This window comes from Anomaloglossus baeobatrachus, chromosome 6 (assembly GCF_048569485.1).
Source record: "Anomaloglossus baeobatrachus isolate aAnoBae1 chromosome 6, aAnoBae1.hap1, whole genome shotgun sequence".
NCBI lineage: Eukaryota > Metazoa > Chordata > Amphibia > Anura > Aromobatidae > Anomaloglossus > Anomaloglossus baeobatrachus.
The window spans coordinates 340,925,048-340,948,712 of NC_134358.1; the positions used below are offsets into that span (position 1 = coordinate 340,925,048).

The window sequence follows — 23,665 nt, forward strand, 5'->3', positions numbered from 1 at the left end:
CACTTATTTCAGCCTGTTCTGTACTGACACACTTCCCTGACTGGCTATGCACATGTTTTTAAGCACATTTCTGTACTATGTGTTGCACTTTCTTTGTGTCCCTGGAAAAACTTTTTACTAAATCGCATTTAAATAAATTTTCTATAGATTTCTATAAAGAAAACATTGTTTGGTATTTAATTTAAATAGGATTGTATGGACGATGATTTATGGAGCTTCTATGTAGGTTGTTATGTTGTTAATGGGGAACCTCCATGCTATATGGTTACTATGGACCCAGTTATTCAATTTTTCTTTGTATATTAGAACTTGGTAAGATTACAATACCCTTTTAATACTAGTTTATGCCATGTAATTTAAATTCTGTGTAGGTGTGGACATTGTAAAAGGTTTGCTCCAGAGTATGAAAAGGCTGCACAAGAGCTTAGGAAGCATACACCAGCAATACCGCTTGCAAAAGTTGATGCCACTACAGAAGTTAAGCTTGCTAAAAGATACAATGTGTCTGGATATCCCACTCTGAAGATATTTCGCAAGGGCAAGTCGTATGATTATAATGGACCAAGAGAAAACTATGGTAAGATGATATAAAAATGTATAAAGCTCTACTGTTTTGTACTATGTTCATATTCTTGTTTATTGTAGATCAAAAAAAAAAAAAAAATAGTGTGACAATGTTTGTATGAAAAAGTACCATGCATCTGGTGACAGGGAAGGGGAAACCCTATGTTTAGGGAGGGGGGAGATTGTGACCCCTTACCAAACCTTCCACTGGCTCCTCTGACCACCGTAGATAGTTTCCCCACCTATGTGCTGAGCAGGATACCTGATCCTGACTGACCCTAGAACTGGGCGCAAGGTAGGGAAAGTGTGTTTTGTGATTTAATTGTTAAGGGCACTTTACACGCTGCGATCTCGCTAGCGAGATCACTATCGAGCGTACCCGCCTCCGTCGGTTGTGCGTCACGGGCAAATCGCTGCCCGTGGCGCACTACATCGCTAGGAACAGTCACACATATTTACCTGCCTAGCAACGTCGCTGTGACCGGCGAACCGCCTCTTTTTTTAAAGGGGTAGTTCGTTCAGCGTCATAGCGACATCACTAAGCGGCCGCCAATAGAAGCGGAGGGGCTGAGATGAGCGGGCCGAACATCCCTTCCTTCCTCATTGCGGGCGGCCGCAGGGACGGTGATGTTCCTCGTTCCTGCGGTGTCGCACATAGCGATGTGTGCTGCCGCAGGAACGTCGAACAACCTGCGTCCTGCAGCAGCAACGATAATCGGGAATAGAACGACGCGTCAACTATCAATGACAAGGTAAGTAATTTAGATTGTTCACGGTCGTTCCTGCGTTTGACATGCAACGACGTCGCTAACTAGGCCAGATGTGCATCACGAATTCCGGGACCCAAATGACATCTCGTTAGCGATGTAATTGCGTGTAAAGCGGCCTTTAGCAGTAGCCACACCTGTTTCTAGATTCTTCCGGAACTACATATCCCAGCAGGTAAGCGAGGGTTACTGAGCTTGCAGGTAAGTCCATAGTCTAAGCACAATATCATAGTTTGACACAAGAGCATAGATTGAAGTTATCCTTACAAGTTTCCCATTGTTATTTTTTGCTTTTCTACTTTTTATCTGTACTGTTTATCCCCATTTAATAGGTGCTCCATGGACAATAATACCAAGAGTGCGTCTTGTCATATGTATGCATGCCTTGAACATTCGAGGGTGAATATGTCTGCACTCTATGCAAGCATGTTACATATTTGGAAGCCCAGGTAACTGATCTAAATATGCAGCTTGCAACACTTAGGAGCATTGCAAACCTGGAGAGGAGTTTAGAGCTCACTGAGCATGCTTTGGCTGGGGCCAGTGCTATAGAGGGTGGAGGTGAGGAAGGTCAGGACCAAGAAGTAGGTAGCTGGGTAACAGTTAGAAAAAGAGGTAGGGGGAAAAGTGTCAGGGAGCCTTGCCCTATTTGGCACAACCTAGTAAATATGCCTGTTTGGTGTTTGGCTGATATTAGGAATGCAGAGCCAGGACTAGGATCATTACAGCAGGACATTGATCCTAGCAACCAGGAAAATGACTGCTGCTGTAGGAAGGAGGGAAATAGGAGTGCAGCAAAGGCCAGAGAGATGTTGGTGTTAGGGTACTCAATAATTAGTCAGACAGATAGTCATCTGTCACCGAGCCCATAAATGCCGAACAGTGTGTTGTCTGCCGGGTGCTCGGGTTCAGCATATTGCGGATCGGATAGACAGATTGCTGGGTAGGGCTGATGCTGTGCTGTGCTGGGGGAGAAAATGGTCAGACGGATGGAGGAGCTTTTAAACTAAGATCTGGGGGAGGTAAGGTAGTGGAGCAAATAAGGGGAAAGATAGAGCAGATAGAGACAGTGAGACTGTAGGGGTCAATGAAGGATTATCGGGGACTGGGACATGCCAGAAAAGTAGGGAGGCTAGGCACAAGGATTGTGTTAATAGTTTTAAATGTCTACTGGCAAATGCAAGAAGTTTTGCAAACAAAATGGATGACTCTTATGTCAACCATGGATTATGATGTGGTGGGCATTACGGAAACCTGGTTAGATGAGAGCCATGACTGGGTGACAAATGTGAGGGTTATACTACGTTCAAGAAGGACAGGAAAGACAAAAAAGGTTGTGAGGTGTGTGTATATTTATCAAATCTGACCCAAGACCTGTGTTCAATGATGACTTTGGGGGGAATTGCAACAATGTAGAGTCAGTATGGGATAATATACATGGGGTAAGAAATAATGGAAAAATGCTAACTGGAGTTTACTACAAGTCTCCAAACATACCTGAACAGGTAGAGGGTGAAATGCTGCAACAAATTGAAAAGGCAGCTAGTAATAATAATATTCGGGTCCTTATTATAGGGAATTTCAACTATCCATACATACATACAGTGGGACATAGAATATTCTGGTTGTGCTAAAAGCTATAAGTTCTTTTCTACTATTCTAGACAATTTCCTCTCTCAGATGGTAGCTGAACCGACCAGGGGAGATAATTTGCTAGATCTGGTCTTGTCAAATAGACCAGATACAATTTCAGATCTACAGGTCCGGGAGCACTTGGGCAATAGCATTCATAATATGGTAAGTTTCAAAGTAATATTCAATTGAACATTTGAATGGAAATGCTAAAACCTGGAATTTTAGGAAAGCTGATTTCTACAAATTAAGGGAAAAGCTTAATTGTGTAGATTGGGACAATGTTATGCTAACTGGGGATACCGAACATAAATGGGGTAAGTTTAAGGATATACTACTAGAGTCCTGTAAAAAACGTATACCGTATTTTTCGGACTATAAGACGCACCGGACTATAAGACGCACCCTGGTTTTAGAGGAGGAAAATGGGAAAATAAAACTTTAAGCAAAAAATGTGGTCATGACACACTGTTATAGGGCGAGGATCTGCTGCTGACACTGTTATGGGGGTAATGTCCCCAAATTCTCTACTAAGGTACCCCATCCTGGTAATGATCCTCCTGCCTTGTATATGATCCTGCTATAAACCCCCATCCAGCCTGTTCACATACCCCCCCATCCAGCCTGTTCACATACCCCCCCATCCAGCCTGTTCACATACCCCCCCCATCCAGCCTGTTCACATACCCCCCCCATCCAGCCTGTTCACATACCCCCCCCATCCAGCCTGTTCACATACCCCCCCCCATCCAGCCTGTTCACATACCCCCCCTATCCAGCCTGTTCACATACCCCCCCATCCAGCCTGTTCACATACCCCCCCCCATCCAGCCTGTTCACATACCCCCCCCCCATCCAGCCTGTTCACATACCCCCCCATCCAGCCTGTTCACATACCCCCCCATCCAGCCTGTTCACATACCCCCCCATCCAGCCTGTTCACATACCCCCCCCATCCAGCCTGTTCACATACCCCCCCCCATCCAGCCTGTTCACATACCCCCCCCCATCCAGCCTGTTCACATACCCCCCCCCCATCCAGCCTGTTCACATACCCCCCCCATCCAGCCTGTTCACATACCCCCCCATCCAGCCTGTTCACATACCCCCCCATCCAGCCTGTTCACATACCCCCCCATCCAGCCTGTTCACATACCCCCCCATCCAGCCTGTTCACATACCCCCCCATCCAGCCTGTTCACATACCCCCCCATCCAGCCTGTTCACATACCCCCCCCATCCAGCCTGTTCACATACCCCCCCATCCAGCCTGTTCACATACCCCCCCATCCAGCCTGTTCACATACCCCCCCATCCAGCCTGTTCACATACCCCCCCCATCCAGCCTGTTCACATGCCCCCCCATCCAGCCTGTTCACATGCCCCCCCATCCAGCCTGTTCACATGCCCCCCCATCCAGCCTGTTCACATGCCCCCCCATCCAGCCTGTTCACATGCCCCCCCATCCAGCCTGTTCACATGCCCCCCCATCCAGCCTGTTCACATACATACCCCCCATCCAGCCTGTTCACATACCCCCCCCCATCCTGCCTGTTCACATACCCCCCCCATCCAGCCTGTTCACATACCCCCCCCATCCAGCCTGTTCACATACCCCCCCCCATCCAGCCTGTTCACATACCCCCCCCCATCCAGCCTGTTCACATACCCCCCCCCATCCAGCCTGTTCACATACCACCCCCCCCCATCCAGCCTGTTCACATACCACCCCCCCCATCCAGCCTGTTCACATACCACCCCCCCCATCCAGCCTGTTCACATACCACCCCCCCCATCCAGCCTGTTCACATACCACCCCCCCATCCAGCCTGTTCACATACCACCCCCCCATCCAGCCTGTTCACATACCCCCCCCCATCCAGCCTGTTCACATACCCCCCCCCATCCTGCCTGTTCACATACCCCCCCCCCCCATCCTGCCTGTTCACATACCCCCCCCCATCCTGCCTGCTCATATACTCCCATCCTGCTATATGCCCCCATCGTGCTCATATACCATCCTGGTATATGGCCTGTATCCTATAGCACAGAGAAAAAAATAAACGTTTATACTCACCTTTTCCTCACTCCCTGCAGCCGATAATCTTCCTCTGTGCGCCCTGACCTGTGTGTGTGTGGAGCCGTTCCCCTGCTGCATCGCGATGTCTTCCTGTCTGTGCCGATCAGCTGACCAGCACAGATCAGCTGACCGGCACAGACAGGAAGACATCGTGTGCAGCAGGAGGACGGCTCCACACACGGGGACGGGTGAGTGTACTGATTCACTGCACCCCGCGCTGGTAATGACACGCGGGGGGCCGCACATACAATACAGCCGCACATGATCACTCCAGGCTGTAATTGCCAGGGGTGATCATGCGGCCGGCTCTTTGCTATGCGCGCGTCCCCGCTCATCCTTCCGCCCACCTGTCAGTGCCGGCTTCAGCGCTGAGAGATGGGCGGGAGGATGGGCGTGCATATGTAATGAGCGGGCCCACGTGGTCACGAGCAGGCGCTGCTGCTGCCTGCTCGTGCCCCCGATGACCTGCAGCACCCTCATTCCCAGCCGCAGCCCTATAGTCAGACCATAAGACGCACCCCCAACTTTCCCCCAACATTTGGGGGAAAAAAAGTGCGTCTTATGGTCCGAACAATACGGTACCCTCTGGTAATAAAATGTCCAGGAATAAAAAGAAACCACTATGGATAAATAAGACAGTACAAAGTATAATAAAACAAAAACAAAGGGCGTTTAAAATCTTAAAGGCTGAGCATACAGAAATAGCATTTCAGAAGTATAAAGATATCAATAGGAAATGTTAAAAAAGCAAGCAAGCAAAATTAGCTACTGAAACAAAAATAAATCCCAAAATAAATATATATATATATATATATATATATATATATATATATATATTTATATATATTTATATATATAATAATATAAAATATTGCCTTATTCTGTCTCTGTCTGTCTGTCTTGCTCCAAAATGACGTCATTACAGTGACAACTGTCGCATTTGCCGTTCGGCTCAGCCCGCCCCAGCACGCATTGGCCGCTCGGGACCGCCCCCCCAGGACTACTCCTCCTATTATACTCCTCTCCCCTCAGGACTACTCCACCTATTAGACACCACCTCCCCCCAGGACAACTCCACCTATTTTTCTCCTCTTCCCCCAGGACTACTCCTCCCCCCAGGACTACTCCTCCTATTATACTCCTCTCCCTTCAGGACTACTCCTCCTATTATACTCCTCTCTCCCTTCAGGACTACTCCTCCTATTATACTCCTCTCTCCCCAGGACTACTCCTCCTATTATACTCCTCTCCCCAGGACTACTCCTCCTATTATACTCCTCTCTCCCCACCCTAGGACTACTCCCCCTATTGTACTCCTCTCCCCCCAGGACTACTCCTCCTATTATGCTCCTCTCTCCCCACCCCAGGACTACTCCTCCTATTATACTCCTCTCTCCCCAGGACTACTCCTCCTATTATACTCCTCTCTCCCCACCCTAGGACTACTCCCCCTATTGTACTCCTCTCCCCCCAGGACTACTCCTCCTATTATGCTCCTCTCTCCCCACCCCAGGACTACTCCTCCTATTATGCTCCTCTCTCCCCACCCCAGGACTACTCCTCCTATTATACCCTCTCTCCCCAGGACTACTCCTCCTATTATACTCCTCTCTCCCCACCCTAGGACTACTCCCCCTATTGTACTCCTCTCCCCCCAGGACTACTCCTCCTATTATGCTCCTCTCTCCCCACCCCAGGACTACTCCTCCTATTATGCTCCTCTCCCCGCAGGACTACTACTCCTATTATACTCCTATCCCCCCAGGACTACTCCTCCTATTATACTCCTCTCTCCCCACCCCAGGACTACTACTCCTATTATACTCCTCTCTCCCCAGGACTACTCCTCCAACACACACACACTGCACAAAACATACCTCCCCCAAAACACACACACACAAACCACGCAACACACACAGCACCACACACACACAGCGCTCCACAAACTACGCAACACACACAACAACCTCTCTCTCTCTCTCTATATATATATAATATATATATATATATATATATATATATATATATATATATATATATATATATATATATATATATATATATATATATATATAATATATAATATATATATATATGCATATGTATGTATGTATGTGTATATATATATATATATATATATGTGTACATATGTAGATATATATGTATATATGTGTGTGTGTGTGTGTGTGTATATATATATATATATATATATATAATGTGTATGTATATATATGTATGTATATATATGTATGATGTATATATATGTATGATGTATGTATATATATATATAAACAAAAATCATACATTAACTACACAAATTCTAGAATACCCAATGCGTTAGAATCGGGCCACCATCTAGTCTTTTATAAATACAATAATTGCAAAAGGAAAACAAAGGATTGTATCGGCCCCTTATAATAGAATAAGTTAGTTGTAGAGGACAAAGAAAAGATTGAGATATTAAATAGGCACTTCTCATCTGTGTTCACTAAGGAACTGACTGTTCCAGGGATCATTAAACAAGTCAAAAATCAAAGTTCCCCATCCGATATAATTAATTTAACACAAGTATGCCTAAATCTGAGTAAATTAAACATTGACAAATCCCCCAGGCCTGATGGGATTCATCCACAAATATTGAGCTCAGTAATTGACAGACCGCTTTATCTCATCTTCTTAGACTCGCTTGTAACAGGGTTGGTACCTCAGGATTGGAGGATTGCTGATGTGGTACCGATATTTAAGAAAGGTAAGAGGGTAGATCCAGACAACTACTGTCCAGTAAGCATGGCATCAGTAGTATGCAAAGTTTTTGAGGGCATTTTAAAGAATGACATGCAAACATATATGGTAGAAAATAATATAATAACTGACATACAGCATGGATTCATGAAAGATAAGTCGTGTCTAACCAACATGTTGGGGTTCTATGAGGAGGTAAGCACAAATCTGGATATTGGTAATGCAGCTGATGTGATTTATTTGGACTTTGCAAAGGCATTTGATGCTGTACCACATACTAGGATAATACTAAAGCTCCAGAAGCAAGGACTAGGGGGAACTATACGCAACTGGGTAAGGAATTAGCTAAAAGATAGGAAACAAAGAGTAGTCATAAATGGTACATTCTGTAAATGGGCTATAGTCAGCAGTGGGGTACTGCAGGGATCTGTGCTAGGACCGATTCTTTTTAACCTCTTTATTAATGACCTTGTGGATGGAATTGATAGTTAAGGGTCAGTCTTTGTTGATGACACCAAACGATGTAGGATATTAAAACTGACCTTTCGGGCGTGTCCAGGATGCTGAGCTGAGTGGACGTGGGGAAGAGGAGCTCCTGTTGACCCTCAGCTAAATCAGCACTTATCATAAGCACAAACCTACTCACCGGCTCTCAGGATGGGACCACGGAGGATTAAACCGTCGCAGCAGGCATCGGTGGCCCCCCCGCTGTACACCACGGCGCTGGATACTTTCTTGGGCCTGGAACAGGGTCCAGGGGAGGCCCGGACGCCATCTTTCCAGGAGCATGGAGGGGAAATGGAGGCACCGGCCCGGCCTGCTATGCAGCAAGAGAAGGAGGAGTGGGTGAGCGGGGACACAGGGGGGAGTGGAGGAGTCCCTGCAGCAGATCCAACAGGGGATGCCTTGGCTCAGCAGCCCTGCACTGCATCGGATCCTCAGGCACAGCAGCAGCAGGCCCAGGAGCACATAGTGGCGGTGGGAGATAAGGTGGAGGTCGGGGGGCAGCCCTCCCCACTGCCAGGAGAAGAAGGGACTGCAGCTACAGCTGGTAATATCAGGGAACAGAGCAGCCTGCTTCCCCTCTCTGGGCCTCGGTGTGGAGATCAACCTCCCCAGCTTCCCCAGCACCAGACTAAAACTCCAGCGTCTATTACTGCAGGTGCTCACCTTAAAGGGCCAGACACCTCCTATAAGGACATGCATGATTTCATAAGTAAACTTCCTTCTAAAGAGGACTTTCAATGCCTCATACGTGAGGTTAAAGCAACTTGCAGGTCAGAAATAGCTGAAGTGAGGAGAGTTTTGCAGCAATTGTTTGGCAGAATTGAATCCCTGGAGGAAGAGCATGACATCACCAGATCCCATGTATCAGAATTACACAAACTGGCAACATCGCAACAAAAAATAATGGAGGATATGCAGTCTCACATAGAGGATCTCGACAACAGAGGACGCCGTTGCAATGTCCGTGTGAGGGGGGTCCCAGAGTCAGATGGGCCCGAGGACACAAACTCTATACTACAATCCATCTTTAATGAAGTGTTGGACGCTCCCCCTTCTAACATCATCAAGCTGGACAGGGCACACAGGGCTTTACAGCCGAAGAATTTATCCACCCAACCCCGGGACATCATTTGTTGCATTCACGACTTCTCCACCAAAGAACTGATCATGGCTAAGGCTAGAATGAGGCGCACGGCACCTGTGTTCAATGGCAAGGAAATCCAGCTTTTCCCGGATCTTTCTCGCATCACACTCCAGAAAAGGCGGCACCTCAAACCCCTCCTCACGAGCCTGAAGGAGCACCAGGTTCCATACCGCTGGGGTTACCCGTTTGCACTAACAGCGCGCAGAGGGGGTAAATCGGCGACCCTTCGCACTCCAGCAGATACCACTCTGTTCTGTGAAGCACTGGACATTCCAGCGGTCTGTATCCCAGATTGGGACTTGCAAAGGTTGGAAGGGCCGCCCCCTCCCGTGTGGTCCAAGGTGAGGGGTGGAGGGCGTGGGGCTTTGGGGGGGAGAGGAGGTAGGGGCCGCGGGTCGCCCCCCTCCCCAGCTCACCGTTGAGGACACTTCTTAACCTGGTTGGTGCCTATTTCTTATACCCTCTGAGTTCCAGTGGCTGAGCATGCTTTGTGATACTGTGACTCTCTCTACAGCAAGCCTCTGACTGTCCATTGTGTCATCTGCGGCCCTCTGGGTCTGTTGAGCTGCATAAGGGGGGGGGGGCTGTAGCCACAATGATGCCGTGGGTGGTAGGGGGGTTGGCGGGAGCCCGGTCCCCTTACTTGGAGTTAGTGGTTGAGTTTTTTTGTTTTGTTTTTTTTCCCTTGTTTCCTTTTGGCACGGGCCCGTGCCCACTGGACTGATCCCCGTGGGAGGGCTACTGGGGAGTGAGGTGGGTGGCTCTCTTAGCTCAGACGGGTTGGGGAACCTCCCTCTAGGTCTCTCCCTTCCGGGTTGACCCCCCGGGAATCTATGCCTAAGGTTTATGCATTTTGGTTAATGTTCTTAATTCATGTTCATTTCTATGTTTGTCCTTGTCTTCCCCCCTCCCCGATGTTTTTTCCTTGTGTCCTTTCAGGTACCACCCCTTCTAGAGTCCCTGGGAGCTGCGGCCCTTTGTCGTATGGACCATCTCCTCTGGCCGGCTTCACAGGGGAAGTCATGCCCCCGACGGTATAGGTGTGCCATTAGCTTTTTCTTACTTCTAAGTTTTAGATATGACCCGCATTATCTCTCTTAACGTAAAAGGTCTGAATTCACCCCGTAAGAGGAAATTGCTGCTACAGGAACTGAAAACATCAGGTGCAGACATAGCCTTTATCCAAGAAACACATTTTGTGGAATCAAACACTTTCAAATTTGCGTCCCACCGCTTTCCCATCCATTACTCGGCTTACTCGGGCTCCAAGAGGGGGGGAGTTGCTATTTTAATATCCTCCAGTTGTCCTCTACAAATTACGGGTTCTCACTGCGATCCAGAGGGTAGATATGTGATTCTGGAGGGCCAACTGGGGGGATCCCCGCACATACTGGCCAACATTTATGCACCTAATGAAGGGCAGATACGCTTTCTTAAGAAAATACTCGATCTGATAGGCGGACTGGCACCGGCCTCTACGGTGTTGGGGGGAGACTTTAACATCCCTTTTTCGGAGGTGGCCGACAGACTCTCTGTGGGTGGACACCCTCCATCGGGTGCTTTGAAAAATTTGTCCCGGGACTTTCGTAGGCTCATTAGATCAGGGGCTTTATACGACGCTTGGAGGGTGGACCACCTGGGAGAGAAGGCCTTTTCCTTCTACTCGCATCCGCATCAGACGCACACCAGAATAGACTATTTTTTCATTGACTCACAGCTGCTGGGGCGTCTTGAGAGGGTGGAAATGGGATCCATTACGTGGTCAGACCATTCCCCACTCATAATGGACTTCAAGAAAGATGGTCCTCGACCTAGGCCTCAGCATTGGCGCCTTAATGAATCTCTGATCAAAAATCCCGACACTAGGGCCTTTTTAAATAAGCAACTGGTCGAATTCTTTCAGTTGAACACGGGCACGGTCACGTCGCCGGCAACACTCTGGGAAGCTCACAAGGCAGTGATGAGGGGACTATGCATTAGAGAGGGCGCCAGGGCTAAAAAGAATGCCACAAGCCAGCGGGACTCTATAACGGCCCATCTTAAGCTACAGGAGGGGAGACTGGCGGCTGCCCCATCACTGACTATTCTTAGGAGAGTCATCAGCCTTAGGGAAAAGTTGAGAGACTTGGCAATTGGCAGAGCAGAAAAATTGCTAACCTTTTCCAAACAAAGATACTATGAAAGGAGTAATAAGGCTCATACCTTACTCGCCAGGCAGCTTAAGGAGCGCGCTACATCCTCATGCCCTCAGGCTCTGCGCGACGAAAAGGGCACTATCCACTATCACCCCGCTTCAATAGCTGACATTTTTTTCAATTACTACAACAAGCTTTATAACCTTCCGGTTCCCCCGGGCATGGCTTCGCGCGGGGCTGGGGCACTTGGGGACTATTTTTCGGCCCTTGAGCTCCCTTCACTGCCTTGCGGAGCAGCCGCGGCTTTGAATGAAGAGATTACTACAGAGGAACTGGAGCAAGTTCTGGAAGCCCTGCCTGGCGGGAAGTCACCGGGCCCGGACGGCTTTACTTATTTTTATTACAAGGTGTTTGCGGCGGAGCTCCTCCCACACATGGCCGCCTTGTTTAACTCTTTCCTTCAGGGTGACCCTATCCCTCCATCCATGCTACACTCCCATTTAATCCTCCTGCCCAAGCCACCCAGGGACCCATTGGACTGTGCTAATTATAGACCAATAGCCCTTTTGAACTCCGATTTGAAGATGTTCACCAAGCTCTTGGCGGCCAGGCTTAATCGATGGTTGCCCCAACTCGTGTATAAAGACCAGGTGGGTTTTGTCCCTTGCCGTCAGGGGGGGGGACAACACCAGGAAGGTCATAGACCTGGTGGATGTGGCAAATCGGACGAAGCAACAGGCGTTGGTGTTGAGTCTAGATGCAGAGAAGGCTTTTGACCGCCTTGCGTGGCCTTTTCTCTTCAAGACAATGGAGGTCTTTGGGATCTCGGGTGGCTTTATGCGGGCCTTGAAGTCCCTGTATAGCGCTCCTACGGCCTCTATCAAACTCCCCCTCCACATCTCTAAGCCTTTTCTCATCTCCAATGGCACCAGGCTGGGGTGCCCCCTGTCCCCCCTCCTTTTTGCGCTATGCATAGAGCCCCTCGCGGCCTCGGTCAGAAGCAATCCAGACATCTCGGGGGTCCTGGTCAGGAATAAACCGTTTAAAATCTCACTTTTTGCCGACGATGTGCTCATTACACTTACTAACATCCATGTGTCCCTTCCAATTTTAATGTGCACCTTGGGTAGGTACGGGAGCCTTTCGGGGTATAAGATCAACTCTAGCAAAACGGAGGCAATGCCCTTGAATCTCGACCCGGTGGCCCTGGATTACCTGCGTTTGAATTTTAAGTTTCGTTGGAAGACAGATGCGGTCAAGTACCTGGGGGTTAACCTCACATCTACTTATGATTCCCTCTATAACCTTAACTTCCCCCCCCTTTTCCGAGAGCTGAGAACTCTTTTGAGCAAGTGGTTGCCCCTCCCTCTTTCGTGGATGGGGCGCATTGCGGCGGTTAAAATGAGCTTGCTCCCAAAATTATTATTATTTCTTTGAAACCCTCCCAGTTAAGGTACCAATAAAGGAGCTGAAGTCCCTTCAGGCGGCTATCCTTAGATTTATTTGGTGTAACAAACGTCATAGGGTGGCCAGGGAGGTGTTGATGGCTCGGAGAAACGGGGGGGGGCTTTCTGTCCCGGACATCCTAAAATACTATTGGGCGGCCCATCTTAGGAGGATCCCCTGTTGGGTGTCCCTTTGGGCATACAACAGGTGGACTGAGATTGAAAAACTTTGGCTGGCGCCTATACATCCAAACGCGCTCCTGTGGCCCCCGGCCCGGTGGGATTCGCCCCCCCCCTCTTCTTGGACCGATGCAGTTCACTAGGGACCTCTGGGCATTTTGCATTAGAAGATTTCCTTTGGCATCCCCCTGCTCCCCTCTGGTGTCCTTCATATACCAACCCTTGCTCCCAAGCAGTCTGGAGTCGGACATGGTGCACCCCTGGCTCAAGGCAGGTCTATTCAGATTTGCAGACATTATAGATGGAAGTACAATGCAGATCCATTCCTTTGAGTACCTTAGAGATAAATTCTCTCTCTCTAATCGAGAGTTTTTCCAATATCTGCAGATCAGAGACTTGGCTGGCTCCTTGTTTGGCAGGGCAGGGGCCTCGATTCCCACAGATTTTGAGAAAATTTGCAGAAGGGGCACTGATACTAAGGGGCTGATTTCGGAAATTTACATTTTGCTTTCTGATTCACGGGAGGGGCCCGAGGGGTCTTTTCCATACATGCGGAAATGGGAGTCTCTATTGGGAAGGCGGATACTTCCTCAGGAATGGGCAGCAATCTGGGGAAACGCCGCCAAGACGTCAATATGCACACTATATAAGGAAAATATCTATAAAATTTTGCTATTTTGGTACCACACTCCAGATTTCCTTCATGGCATAGACCCCTCCATACCGGCTTGTTGCTGGAGATGCGGGGGAGGCAGGGGCACCATTCTGCACATATTCTGGTCCTGTCCAGGGATAGTCCCCTTCTGGGAGCGGGTTAGAGGGTTGATCCATAAAGTACTATATATAGAGGTTGATCTTGATCCCCTGATCTATGTTCTGGGTCTTGGGAATGGGGGATTGGGAAAAACGGCCTCTAAGCTTTTGTCCCACATCCTTACGGCGGCCAGATGCTTAATTGCAAAGAATTGGAGGCAGCCAGGGACACCCTCACTCCAGAGCCTCAAGTATAGATTACTGGACGTTAGACGCATGGAACATCTCACGGCACTATTGCATGACACAGTTGACCGCTTCCAGGCCGTGTGGGCACCATGGGACTACTTTGCGGGACAGGAGGATCTGTGAGACTGAGGCCTATGGGTCCTATGGAAGGAGCATGGACTCTTGAAACCCTTCCCTCTTCCCTCCTATTTCTCCTCTCCCCTCCTAACCCTCCTCACCTGTCCTGTCATTGTTTGTCTAGGTTCGATAAGAATTGTGAATTTTATGTTTTATTTTATGTATGAAAAACGTAAATTGAAAATCTCAATAAAAATTCAAAGTTGAAAAAAAAAACAAAACTGACCTTGATAGTACAATATTACAAAACGATCTGGATAAGATGTCAGAATGGGCAGACACTTGGAAAATGAGATTTAATTTTGATAAAGGTAAAGTAATGCACCTAGGACGGAGTAATCCTATAGCGGCATATACATTAAATGGAAGTAAACTCTGGACTACAGAACAGGAGAAAGACTTTGGTATTCTTATTACAAATAAGCTGAGCAGCAGAACTCAATGTCAATCAGCAGCTGCTAAAGCAAACAAGATTTTAGGGTGTATAAAAGAGATTTGATCCCGTGATCCCAACGTATTGTTACCCCTCTATAAATCACTTTTAAGGCCACATCTAGAATATGAGATCCAGTTTTGGGCTCGACATTTTAAAAAGGACATTGAGAAGTTAGTTCAAAGGCGGTTAACTAGACTACTACAAGGAATGGAAGGCCTCCCATATGATGAGAGGTTGAAAAACTTAATTTGTTTAGTGTAGAAAAATGGACGTCTCAGAGGAGATCTCATTTATATGTATAAATACATGTGTGGTCAATATAAAGGACTAGCACATGACTTATTCCTTCCAAAGACAATACTAAGGACCAGGGGGCATTCACTGCGAGTGGAAGAAAAGTGATTCCGGCAGCTAAATAGGAAAGGGTTCTTTACAGTTAGAGCAGTCAGACTGGGGAATTCCCAACCACAAGAGGTAGTAATGACAGATACTATAACAGCTTTTAAAAAAGGGCTGGATGATTTCCTCAGTACACACAACATTGTTGGTTATAATTTACTTAATGACAAAATGTATAATTGGTGGAGGAAGGTTGAACTAGATGGAACTAGGTCATTTTTTTTTTTTTTTTAAACCTATGTAACTATGGGATTAGCGTTTAGTCAACCCCACTAAGTTCTAAAGAAGACACAGGGAGCACACACAGAGGAAAGCACATAAACAACTTATCTCTAGGAAGACTTGGGGAGAGCTGCAGCAAACCACAAAGTTTCTTCAGATGGACACACGCAGACTGCTAGCATTCAGGGCCTGTGTAGGTTTTGAAGTCTATAACCAGGAAACAGCAAGGGGAAATGTAAGGATTTAAAAACACAAGGGAAGTGGTGATGATTAACAGCTGAAAGTCGAGGAAATCCGCAGGGCCCTAAAGAGAAGGGGATAAACCCAAAGCAGTGTAACAGTGAAAGTCGGGGAGCATCTTGTGTAGTCAAATGTTACGACACTCTACAGCCAGAGGTCTGTCTGTCAAGTGTCAGATATATTTCTCTCACACACACACACACACACACTCTCTCTCTCTCTCTCTCTCTCTCTCTCTCTCTCTCTCTCTCTCTCTCATTGACCACGTCACCAATTTCTAGGTAAATATATTTCAACATGTGCTATTGACATGAGTTTTTCACCAGATGTTGGTAAAAACTCCGGTTCACACTGGCAAAGAAATTAAACCATACATTTAGTGATGTTTATTGAGAAATGACACATGGAAGAAATATTGAACACATGAAGAAAGAGGTGCAAAAGGTAATGGAAAGTCATGACACTAGCTGAAATCTAGCAGTAATTAGAAATCAATCGTGCCATTTCTAAACTACTGAAGGTTCCAGTGACCACTGTTAGGGCCATAACCCGGAAGAGGAAACTGTCCACGACCAGGTGCTCCCCACAAGATTTCAGACAAAAGAGTGAAAAGAAACAGTTATCCAAGAGCCTCCTGTGGAAACCTACAGAGAGACCTGGAATCAGCAGGTACTATTCTTTCGAAGTAATACACTCAACATCCTTGATCTTTTTGCACACTCAATACTCTTGACTCCATTACTGAACATAAAGCATGTTCGCGCATTTAACCTCTTTCCGACTGAGGACGTACCAGTACATCATTGGTCATGTCAGGGTAATTACCGCCGGCTTCTGCGGTGAGCCGGCAGCGATCCCTGCATGTCTGCTGATTTCAACAGCAGACATATCCGGCTAACATGTGCAGGTGGATCCGAACCCCTTAGATCGCACCGTCAAAAGGTGAAAGCATGATTTAAATGGCCGCAGCTGAAAATTGCCTTTTCCCCGCCACTATCGGAGGCCCCGTGACACAATAGCAACAGGACATGTGCGGACTCCTGTCACTATTGTAGTTTCTGTTACAGCCGACAGATCAGCGGCTCTAACAGGAACGCTGCTTTTCTGCTGAACAGAGCTGTGCAGCTCTGATCAACAGAAATGAATCAGCGATCAGACTGCTGATCCTTAGTCCCCTAAGGAAACTAGTAGGATTAAAAGAAAAAACAAAAAAAAAAAACAAAGTTCAAAGCACCCCCCCTATTCGCCCCATTGAAAATTAAACGGTTAACAAAATTAAAAATATACATATATATTCGATATTGCCGCGTTCAAAAATGTCTTATCTATCAAAATATAAAATCAATTAATTTGATCAGTAAACGGCGAAGTGGCAAAAAGAATTCAAACGCCAAAACTAAGGTTTTTTTCGGTTGTCACAAACTGCAATAACAGGCGATGAAAATGTTGCAAAAATAGTAACGATGTCAGCTTGAGATGCAAAAAATAAGCAGTCACTGAGCCCGCAAAATTAGAACCTTATGGGTTGGGGAGAATGGTGCAAAAAGCGCCACTTTTTTTTGTACAAATAAAGAATTTTTTGTAACCCCCTTAGATAAAAGTAAACCTATACATGTTTGGTATCTATGAATCGTACCGACCTGAGGCATCAGAGCGACACATCCGTTTTACAATATAGTGAAAATGGTGTATTATACGCTAAAAACAATTGTGCAATCACTCATTTCCGCACTTGGAAATTGTTTTGTCGTTTTCCAGTACACTATATGGTAAAACCCATGGAATCATTTAAAAGTAAAACTTGTACTGCAAAAAACAAGCCCTCTTATGGCAATATGGATGGAAAATAAAAAAGGTAGGCTCTCTGAAGAAGGGGAGCAAAAAACAAAAACTTAAAATCCCCCGGGGGTGAAGGGATTCAAGTTTGGTCAACAATATTTAAACAAGCCTGTGAAATACTGGGAGAATATAGTTTGGTCATATGAGACCAAAATTTAACTCTCTAGTTGCCAAAATAAACACCATGATTGGAGGCCAAAAGGCACTGGATATCACCCCAAAAACATCATAGCAACAATGAAGTTTGGAGGTAGGAACATCATGGAGAGGGGCAGTTTTTCAGCAAACTGCTCTGGCAACTTAATGTGATTGAAGTATAAATGGACAAATGTACTGAGACATTCTTGATAGAAATTTACTGCCGAAAATTCCAAGATGGTCGCCGTGAAGGGAGGCTGCATGTGATAGAGCTCTGCAGTGGCTGCTCATAATCCTTTTCATTAGACCACCATCCTACCTTGTTGAACGCCTGGGAGAGAAGAAAAAGGGAGTATATCACTCCAAGAAACCCCTGGACTGAAGATTACTCTGCCCGGAGGCCCACGAGGACAAGAGTAGCGGTGAAGCCTTTGGAGGCCGGGGGGCCGGAGGCCTGTGATCGCGGGCAGGGCCTTCCCCCACTGTTTTACCATGCATCGCGCTGAGGAGGGAGCCGTTCTGAGGGAGAGACAGCCGGGACTTCAGTGGTGGAAGCGGAGGAGACGGCCCTGACTGCGCAGCGGCTGTGGAGTGGAGGTGAGGCCTAGCGTGACGGAGTTTGCGGCCTGGATTGCTGAAGGTCCCGCTGCATCTTTCCTCACCGCTAACGCAGGAGGGGGCTCGGGAATCTCACCGCATCTGACCCACTGCCCATATCCTGCAACGGGGGAAGAGAGACAGCTCAGGAGGCGGTGATTGCCAGCGAGCTCTGCCTGAAGTCTGTGGTGGCGAGGACCGTGCCGCACAGAGCGGCCTGAAGTCTCTCTGCTGGAGCTGCATCCTGATCAGCAGCAGAGGAGAGGTCTGCAAGGAAGATCTGGAGCCAGGTTGGTGGAGCCGATCCGGAGGCCTGTGTTAGAGGTGAGGGGAGTCTAGGGGAGGAGGGAGTCCCTGAGAGCGGCTGCCAGGAAGCACTACAGGCAAGAACAACTCAGAGGTGGAGTGTAGAAGAGAGACCTGGTCCCAGCTTGTTAAAAGAAACAGCAAAGTCAAAAGGAGTTAACTGTGAGCTGGCCTCCCCAGAAGTAGCAAAATAGCAAAATCCCCCATGGGTTGGTGGTCCACAGGCCCTATTTTGATTACTACGTGCCTAACATAACTGAGGATTTGGATCTGGTCTGAGAGGCCCCTACCCTTGGGGATATACACGGCTGAAACTTGGCATCACCTGAGCAGGGACTGACTAAAAAGGCCACACTTAACCTTGGTACATAAGGCTAATTATATTTCTCTCCAACTATTCCTGGGAAGACAAAATCTGTTCCTCAATATTAGCTGCACAGAGTTTGCATAGCCTGAAATGAGCACAGGCACGTCTACATTAATACAAGTCTGCCACCTAGTGTACCTTTTTGGCATTTTCTGATCAGAGCTGAACTGTTTCCACCTCAGGCTAGGCTATTTCACAAAATTTCTCACGAAAAAAACTAATACAAGGAGAGCTCAAAACTGGTTCACAGACTAAAAACTCCTTAATTTAAAAATTATTAATTTTATTAACAGAAGCAATTAAAACACACTTCCACATTATATAGAAAATATTCCTTGGTGCCATACAACAGTTTCAAACCTATATCCCGCTTATTTTTATAGTCCTATGTGCTTCCCCAATTTAGGAGCAAGAACAAATTTCAGTAAGGCGCAATACGAAAATATATCCCTAAACAGTCCAATAGTCAAGGGTCCTACAGTCAAGATCCCTAAAGGCAGCACTTTACCCTAAAGTAGTTGGTTCTGCATTGAGATATAATTCTGTATATACTGCCACTTCCTATATTAGTGAGGAGGCTGTCAACCTTCTACCCCTAATTGACCCAACGCGTTTCCCCTTCGTATCTCACATCTTATCCACCCTTTTTATAAAAATGGAGAAATTCGTCAATTCAGGTAGTGCCAAAACCAGAGCCCAGAATGTGAAATCTCCTGCTGACACATCAGACTCAACGGTCACACTCTCCAAGGAATCACTACAAAATATTGCAGACACCATCACCAACCAACTTATGCCTAAAATTGATGCTAGACTGTTATCTTTCCAATCTTCTCTGGAGTCCATTACTACCCAAATGTCGGATCACTCGAACAAAATATCAGCGGCTGAAAAACGAATCTCCGATCTGGAAGATTCAGTCCAAGCATACATTGCACAGGCTAAAGACAAAGATCGGATGCTAGAACAATGCCAAGACAAACTTGAAGATCTTGAAAATCGAAGCCGCCATAATAATTTGCACCTCATTGGAGTCCCTGAGTCCGTAAAAGACTTACCGTATTTTTCGGACTATAAGACGCACTTTTTTCCCCCCAAATGTTGGGGGAAAGTGGGGCTGCGTCGTATGGTCTGAATGTAGGGATGCAGGGAATGAGGGTGGAGCGGATCATCGGGGGCATGAGCAGGCTGCAGCAGCCTGCTGTGACCACGTGGGCCCGCTCATTACATATGCACGCCCATCCTCCCGCCCATTTCTCAGCGCTGAAGCCGGTGCTGACAGGTGGGTGGGGTGATGGGCGGGGTCGCGTGCATAGTAAACAGCCGGCCCGCATGATCACCCCTGGCAACTACAGCCTGGAGTGATCATGTGCGGCTGTATTCACTGCTCCCCGCGCATCATTATCAGCGCGGGGTGCAGTGAATCAATGTACTCATCGTTCCCCTGCAGCACCACGATGTCCTCCTGTCTGCCGGCCGTGGACTGTGGAGACTAGTGGTGCTCACAGCGATGACGTCATTGCTGTGCGCACGTGTCCACAGGGCTGCGCCGGCACAGACAGGAGGACATCTCGATGCTGCAGGGATCGTGGCCGGCTCCACACAGCGCTGCCAGCACAGATTGAGGAAGAACCATACTGCGTGGAGCGAGGAAAGGTGAGTGTAAACGTTTTTTTGTTTTTTTTTGTGTGTGCCACAGGATGCAGGACATATAGCAGGATGATGGGGGTATATGAGCAGGATAATGGGGTATATGAGCAGGATGATGGGGGTATATGAGCAGGATGATGGGGGTATATAAGCAGATGATGGGGGTATATGAGCAGGATGATGGGGGTATATGAGCAGGATAATAGGGGTATATAAGCAGATGATGGGGGTATATGAGCAGGATGATGGCGTATATGAGCAGGATGGGAGCACATACCAGGATGGCAGTATATAGCAGGATGTGGACTATACCAGGATGAGGGACATATATATATACACAAGGCAGGAGGATCATTACCAGGATTGGGTACCTTAGTAGAGAATTTGGGGACATTACCCCCATAATAGTGTCAGCAGCAGATACTCGCCCCATAACAACGTGTCATGACCACATTTTTTTGCTTAAAATTTTATTTTCCTTTTTTCCTTTTCTAAAACCAGGGTGCGTCTTATGGTCCGGTGCGTCTTATAGTCTGAAAAATACGGTACTCCTGTTCATCTCAACTTGGCTTCCAAAAGCACTTCACCTACCAGACACAATGGTAGTGGAGAGAGCCCACAGACTTGGACCCCCATCCTTGGAGTCTACCTCGGGCCCGCGCCCAGTCATTTTCAAAATGCTAAACTACCAAGACAAAATGACGCTATTCCGCAAGTTCCGGGCTCAACAGTAGGTGAAATTTGAGGGACATTCCCTTCTTATCGTTCAAGATTTCTCCTCCTTGGCAAAACACCGGGCCTTTGCTCCGGTATGCAAGATTCTCCATGATAAGAATAAACGTTTTGATTTATTATGTCATGATGTATGTAGTTTTCTCCATCCCGTATTTTTTGTATAAGATGCCATGTGATGTATTTTACCTTCTCACTGTATTTGCTGTAATACTATGTCTTGGGATGTAAGTTACCATACCTTCCCCCCCAGCCTGTATCATATTGCAATCAGGCTTCAGCAGTAACTATTGTCCTTGATTTGGTGGGGTTTGCATATATATTGTTCTCCTCTGCTGGGGGATTGTTTGTTCTTCTCAGTTTGGAACTTCTCCAACCACAACTTGGTAAACAGAACAGAGCCAGGAGTCTAAAGTCCATTCATGAATCAGATGTCTAGAAGGAGGTGTGCCCACCTAAGGGGCTGATCCCAAGAGAGAAGAACAATGAGACCCATGTTAGGTTAGTTGGATATCGGCTGGAGAAGGATGAGGATCTATAGCTGAGGCTGGATCCTGGGGTCTGTGTGTGTGGACTGTTACAGACTGGAGATCCGCGGCCACGTGGAGTTATGCTTTGTTGAGTGAAGGGTGAGGACCTGTGCTAAGGCCGGCTCCTTATTGCCCGTACATGGACGATTGGACTTTGAGGACTTTTGCATTCTCCTTGGCGCCCCCGGACCTATTTCCTTTGTGTGGACTCTAAAGAACCATTTTAATATTGGATGTTTTATGCTCCCTGCCTCATTAAATCTTCTTGGATTGTTCCTTGGCCTGGCGTCCCTTACTGCTCTGTCGCATACCCCGTCACAAACTGGTGGCAGCGGCGGGATCAGAGCAGAAAGAATGGAGGACAACGGCCCATTAACATCTGGATTCAGAACCTCAGGATACAGGAACTGGACTGTGATGAGCCTACAAACGATGGCCCGTGAATTAGGAGTCGGTTACAAAGGACTCTCTAAGGAGCAACTAGTTGAGGCATTGGAAAACGCTTGCCTGCAAGATGGCACCGAGGAACAATTTCCACAGCAAAGGGAGGAAAGACGGGAGCTGGAGGTAAATACCCAAAAAAGTCAATGGGTTGTGTGGTATGAGGAGGAGAATGGCACTGCTTGGAGATGAGGTCACCATTGAATATAAGATGGATGCTATTCGCAGAGCTCAAGAGAGGGCATTGCTGGAGAGGAGGCTTGCTGTGGAAGCAGCTAGAGGCTCCAGACAAACTTTAACCACAGCACCAACTATGAGGGAATTCTCCAGAGTGCCCCGCAAGGACTTTAAGCCATTTAATGAAGCTGCAGGTGACATTGAGGGCTTCTTTCAGGACTTTGAGCATCAGTGCCGATTAATGGAAGTCCCAGAAAGAGTGAGTCAGACACCTGGTGGGCCTCTTGGAGGGTGGAGCTGCCGACGCCTATAGAGCTATGGACCCTCAGTGGAATTGTGAGTATGGGGAGATAAAACAGACCATTCTGGAACATTATGCCGTGACCCCAGATACTTATAGGACTAAGTTCCGTACATTAGCCTGTGATGGAGAAGTGTCTTTCAAGATGTTTGCCCACAGACTGAAACAAGTGTGCCATCGCTGGCTGGAGGGAGAGGGGGCCTTAACTTGGGAGGCCTTCCTCCAGGTCATCCTGAAAGAGCAGTTCTATGCCAGGTGCCCTGCGGAAATCAGAGAATGGGTGCGTGAGAGGAGACCAAAGACAATGGAACAAGCTGCTGCTCTAGCTGATGAGGTGCTCACTATCAAGCCTCAATGGAAGAAGCTGCTAGCAGAGGGAGCAAAAATGACCAGCTCCCCAACACCAGAAGTTCCTTGTCCTTCAGTGTCCAATGTTCCTCGACCTAGATCACCACCTCATGTGGATACCCGTGTGTACGTGCCTCCAGTTGTTTCTACCACATTTTTTGGAATACGACGAGGGGAGAAAGTAGAAGAGCGGAGATGTTATAGCTGTGGGCATCCCGGACATCTGCGGGCCACATGCCCATCTATCCAGTGGAGTCATCCTCCAAATCAACAACCACCTCCAGCACCTGCACCTCAATATCAGTCACCAAGGTCTCCTACCTACTTCTCCAGAACGCAAACTGGACGGAGTGAGACGCAGCGCAGATGTTATCAATGTGGGCAGCCTGGTCATCTGCAAGCTCACTGTCCAGGTGTTCAGAGGCAGAACAGCTGCAGACCACCTGTGCCTTTCCATTATCTACAGACACCCTCAACAGGAGAAGAGCTGGATTCTGGCCCTGATGATTTGCCAAGTGACCCTGATATGTTGACTTCCCTACCAGGAGTCTATGGAGTGCGAGCCACAGCCACGCGTTCTTATGATCTTCAGCATAAACATCTACAGGAGGTCGTGCTGGATGGCCA

At 47.5% G+C, this 23,665-nt stretch overlaps 1 protein-coding gene and 1 long non-coding RNA gene across 3 annotated transcripts in view; both read left to right on the plus strand.

The window, feature by feature from the left end:
- PDIA4 (protein disulfide isomerase family A member 4) overlaps positions 1-23,665 on the plus strand; it is a 342,287-nt gene that overhangs the window by 150,262 nt on the left and 168,360 nt on the right. For both annotated transcript variants that reach the window (XM_075314972.1, XM_075314971.1), the window contains exon 5: positions 372-577. In XM_075314972.1, coding sequence (XP_075171087.1) covers positions 372-577 — 206 coding nt within the window. The remainder of the gene's footprint in view (positions 1-371; positions 578-23,665) is intronic.
- Positions 1,691-7,791, plus strand: LOC142243261 (uncharacterized). Its single transcript, XR_012724342.1, has 3 exons — positions 1,691-1,780; positions 2,995-3,128; positions 7,724-7,791. It is a non-coding gene; the product is annotated as an uncharacterized LOC142243261 (long non-coding RNA).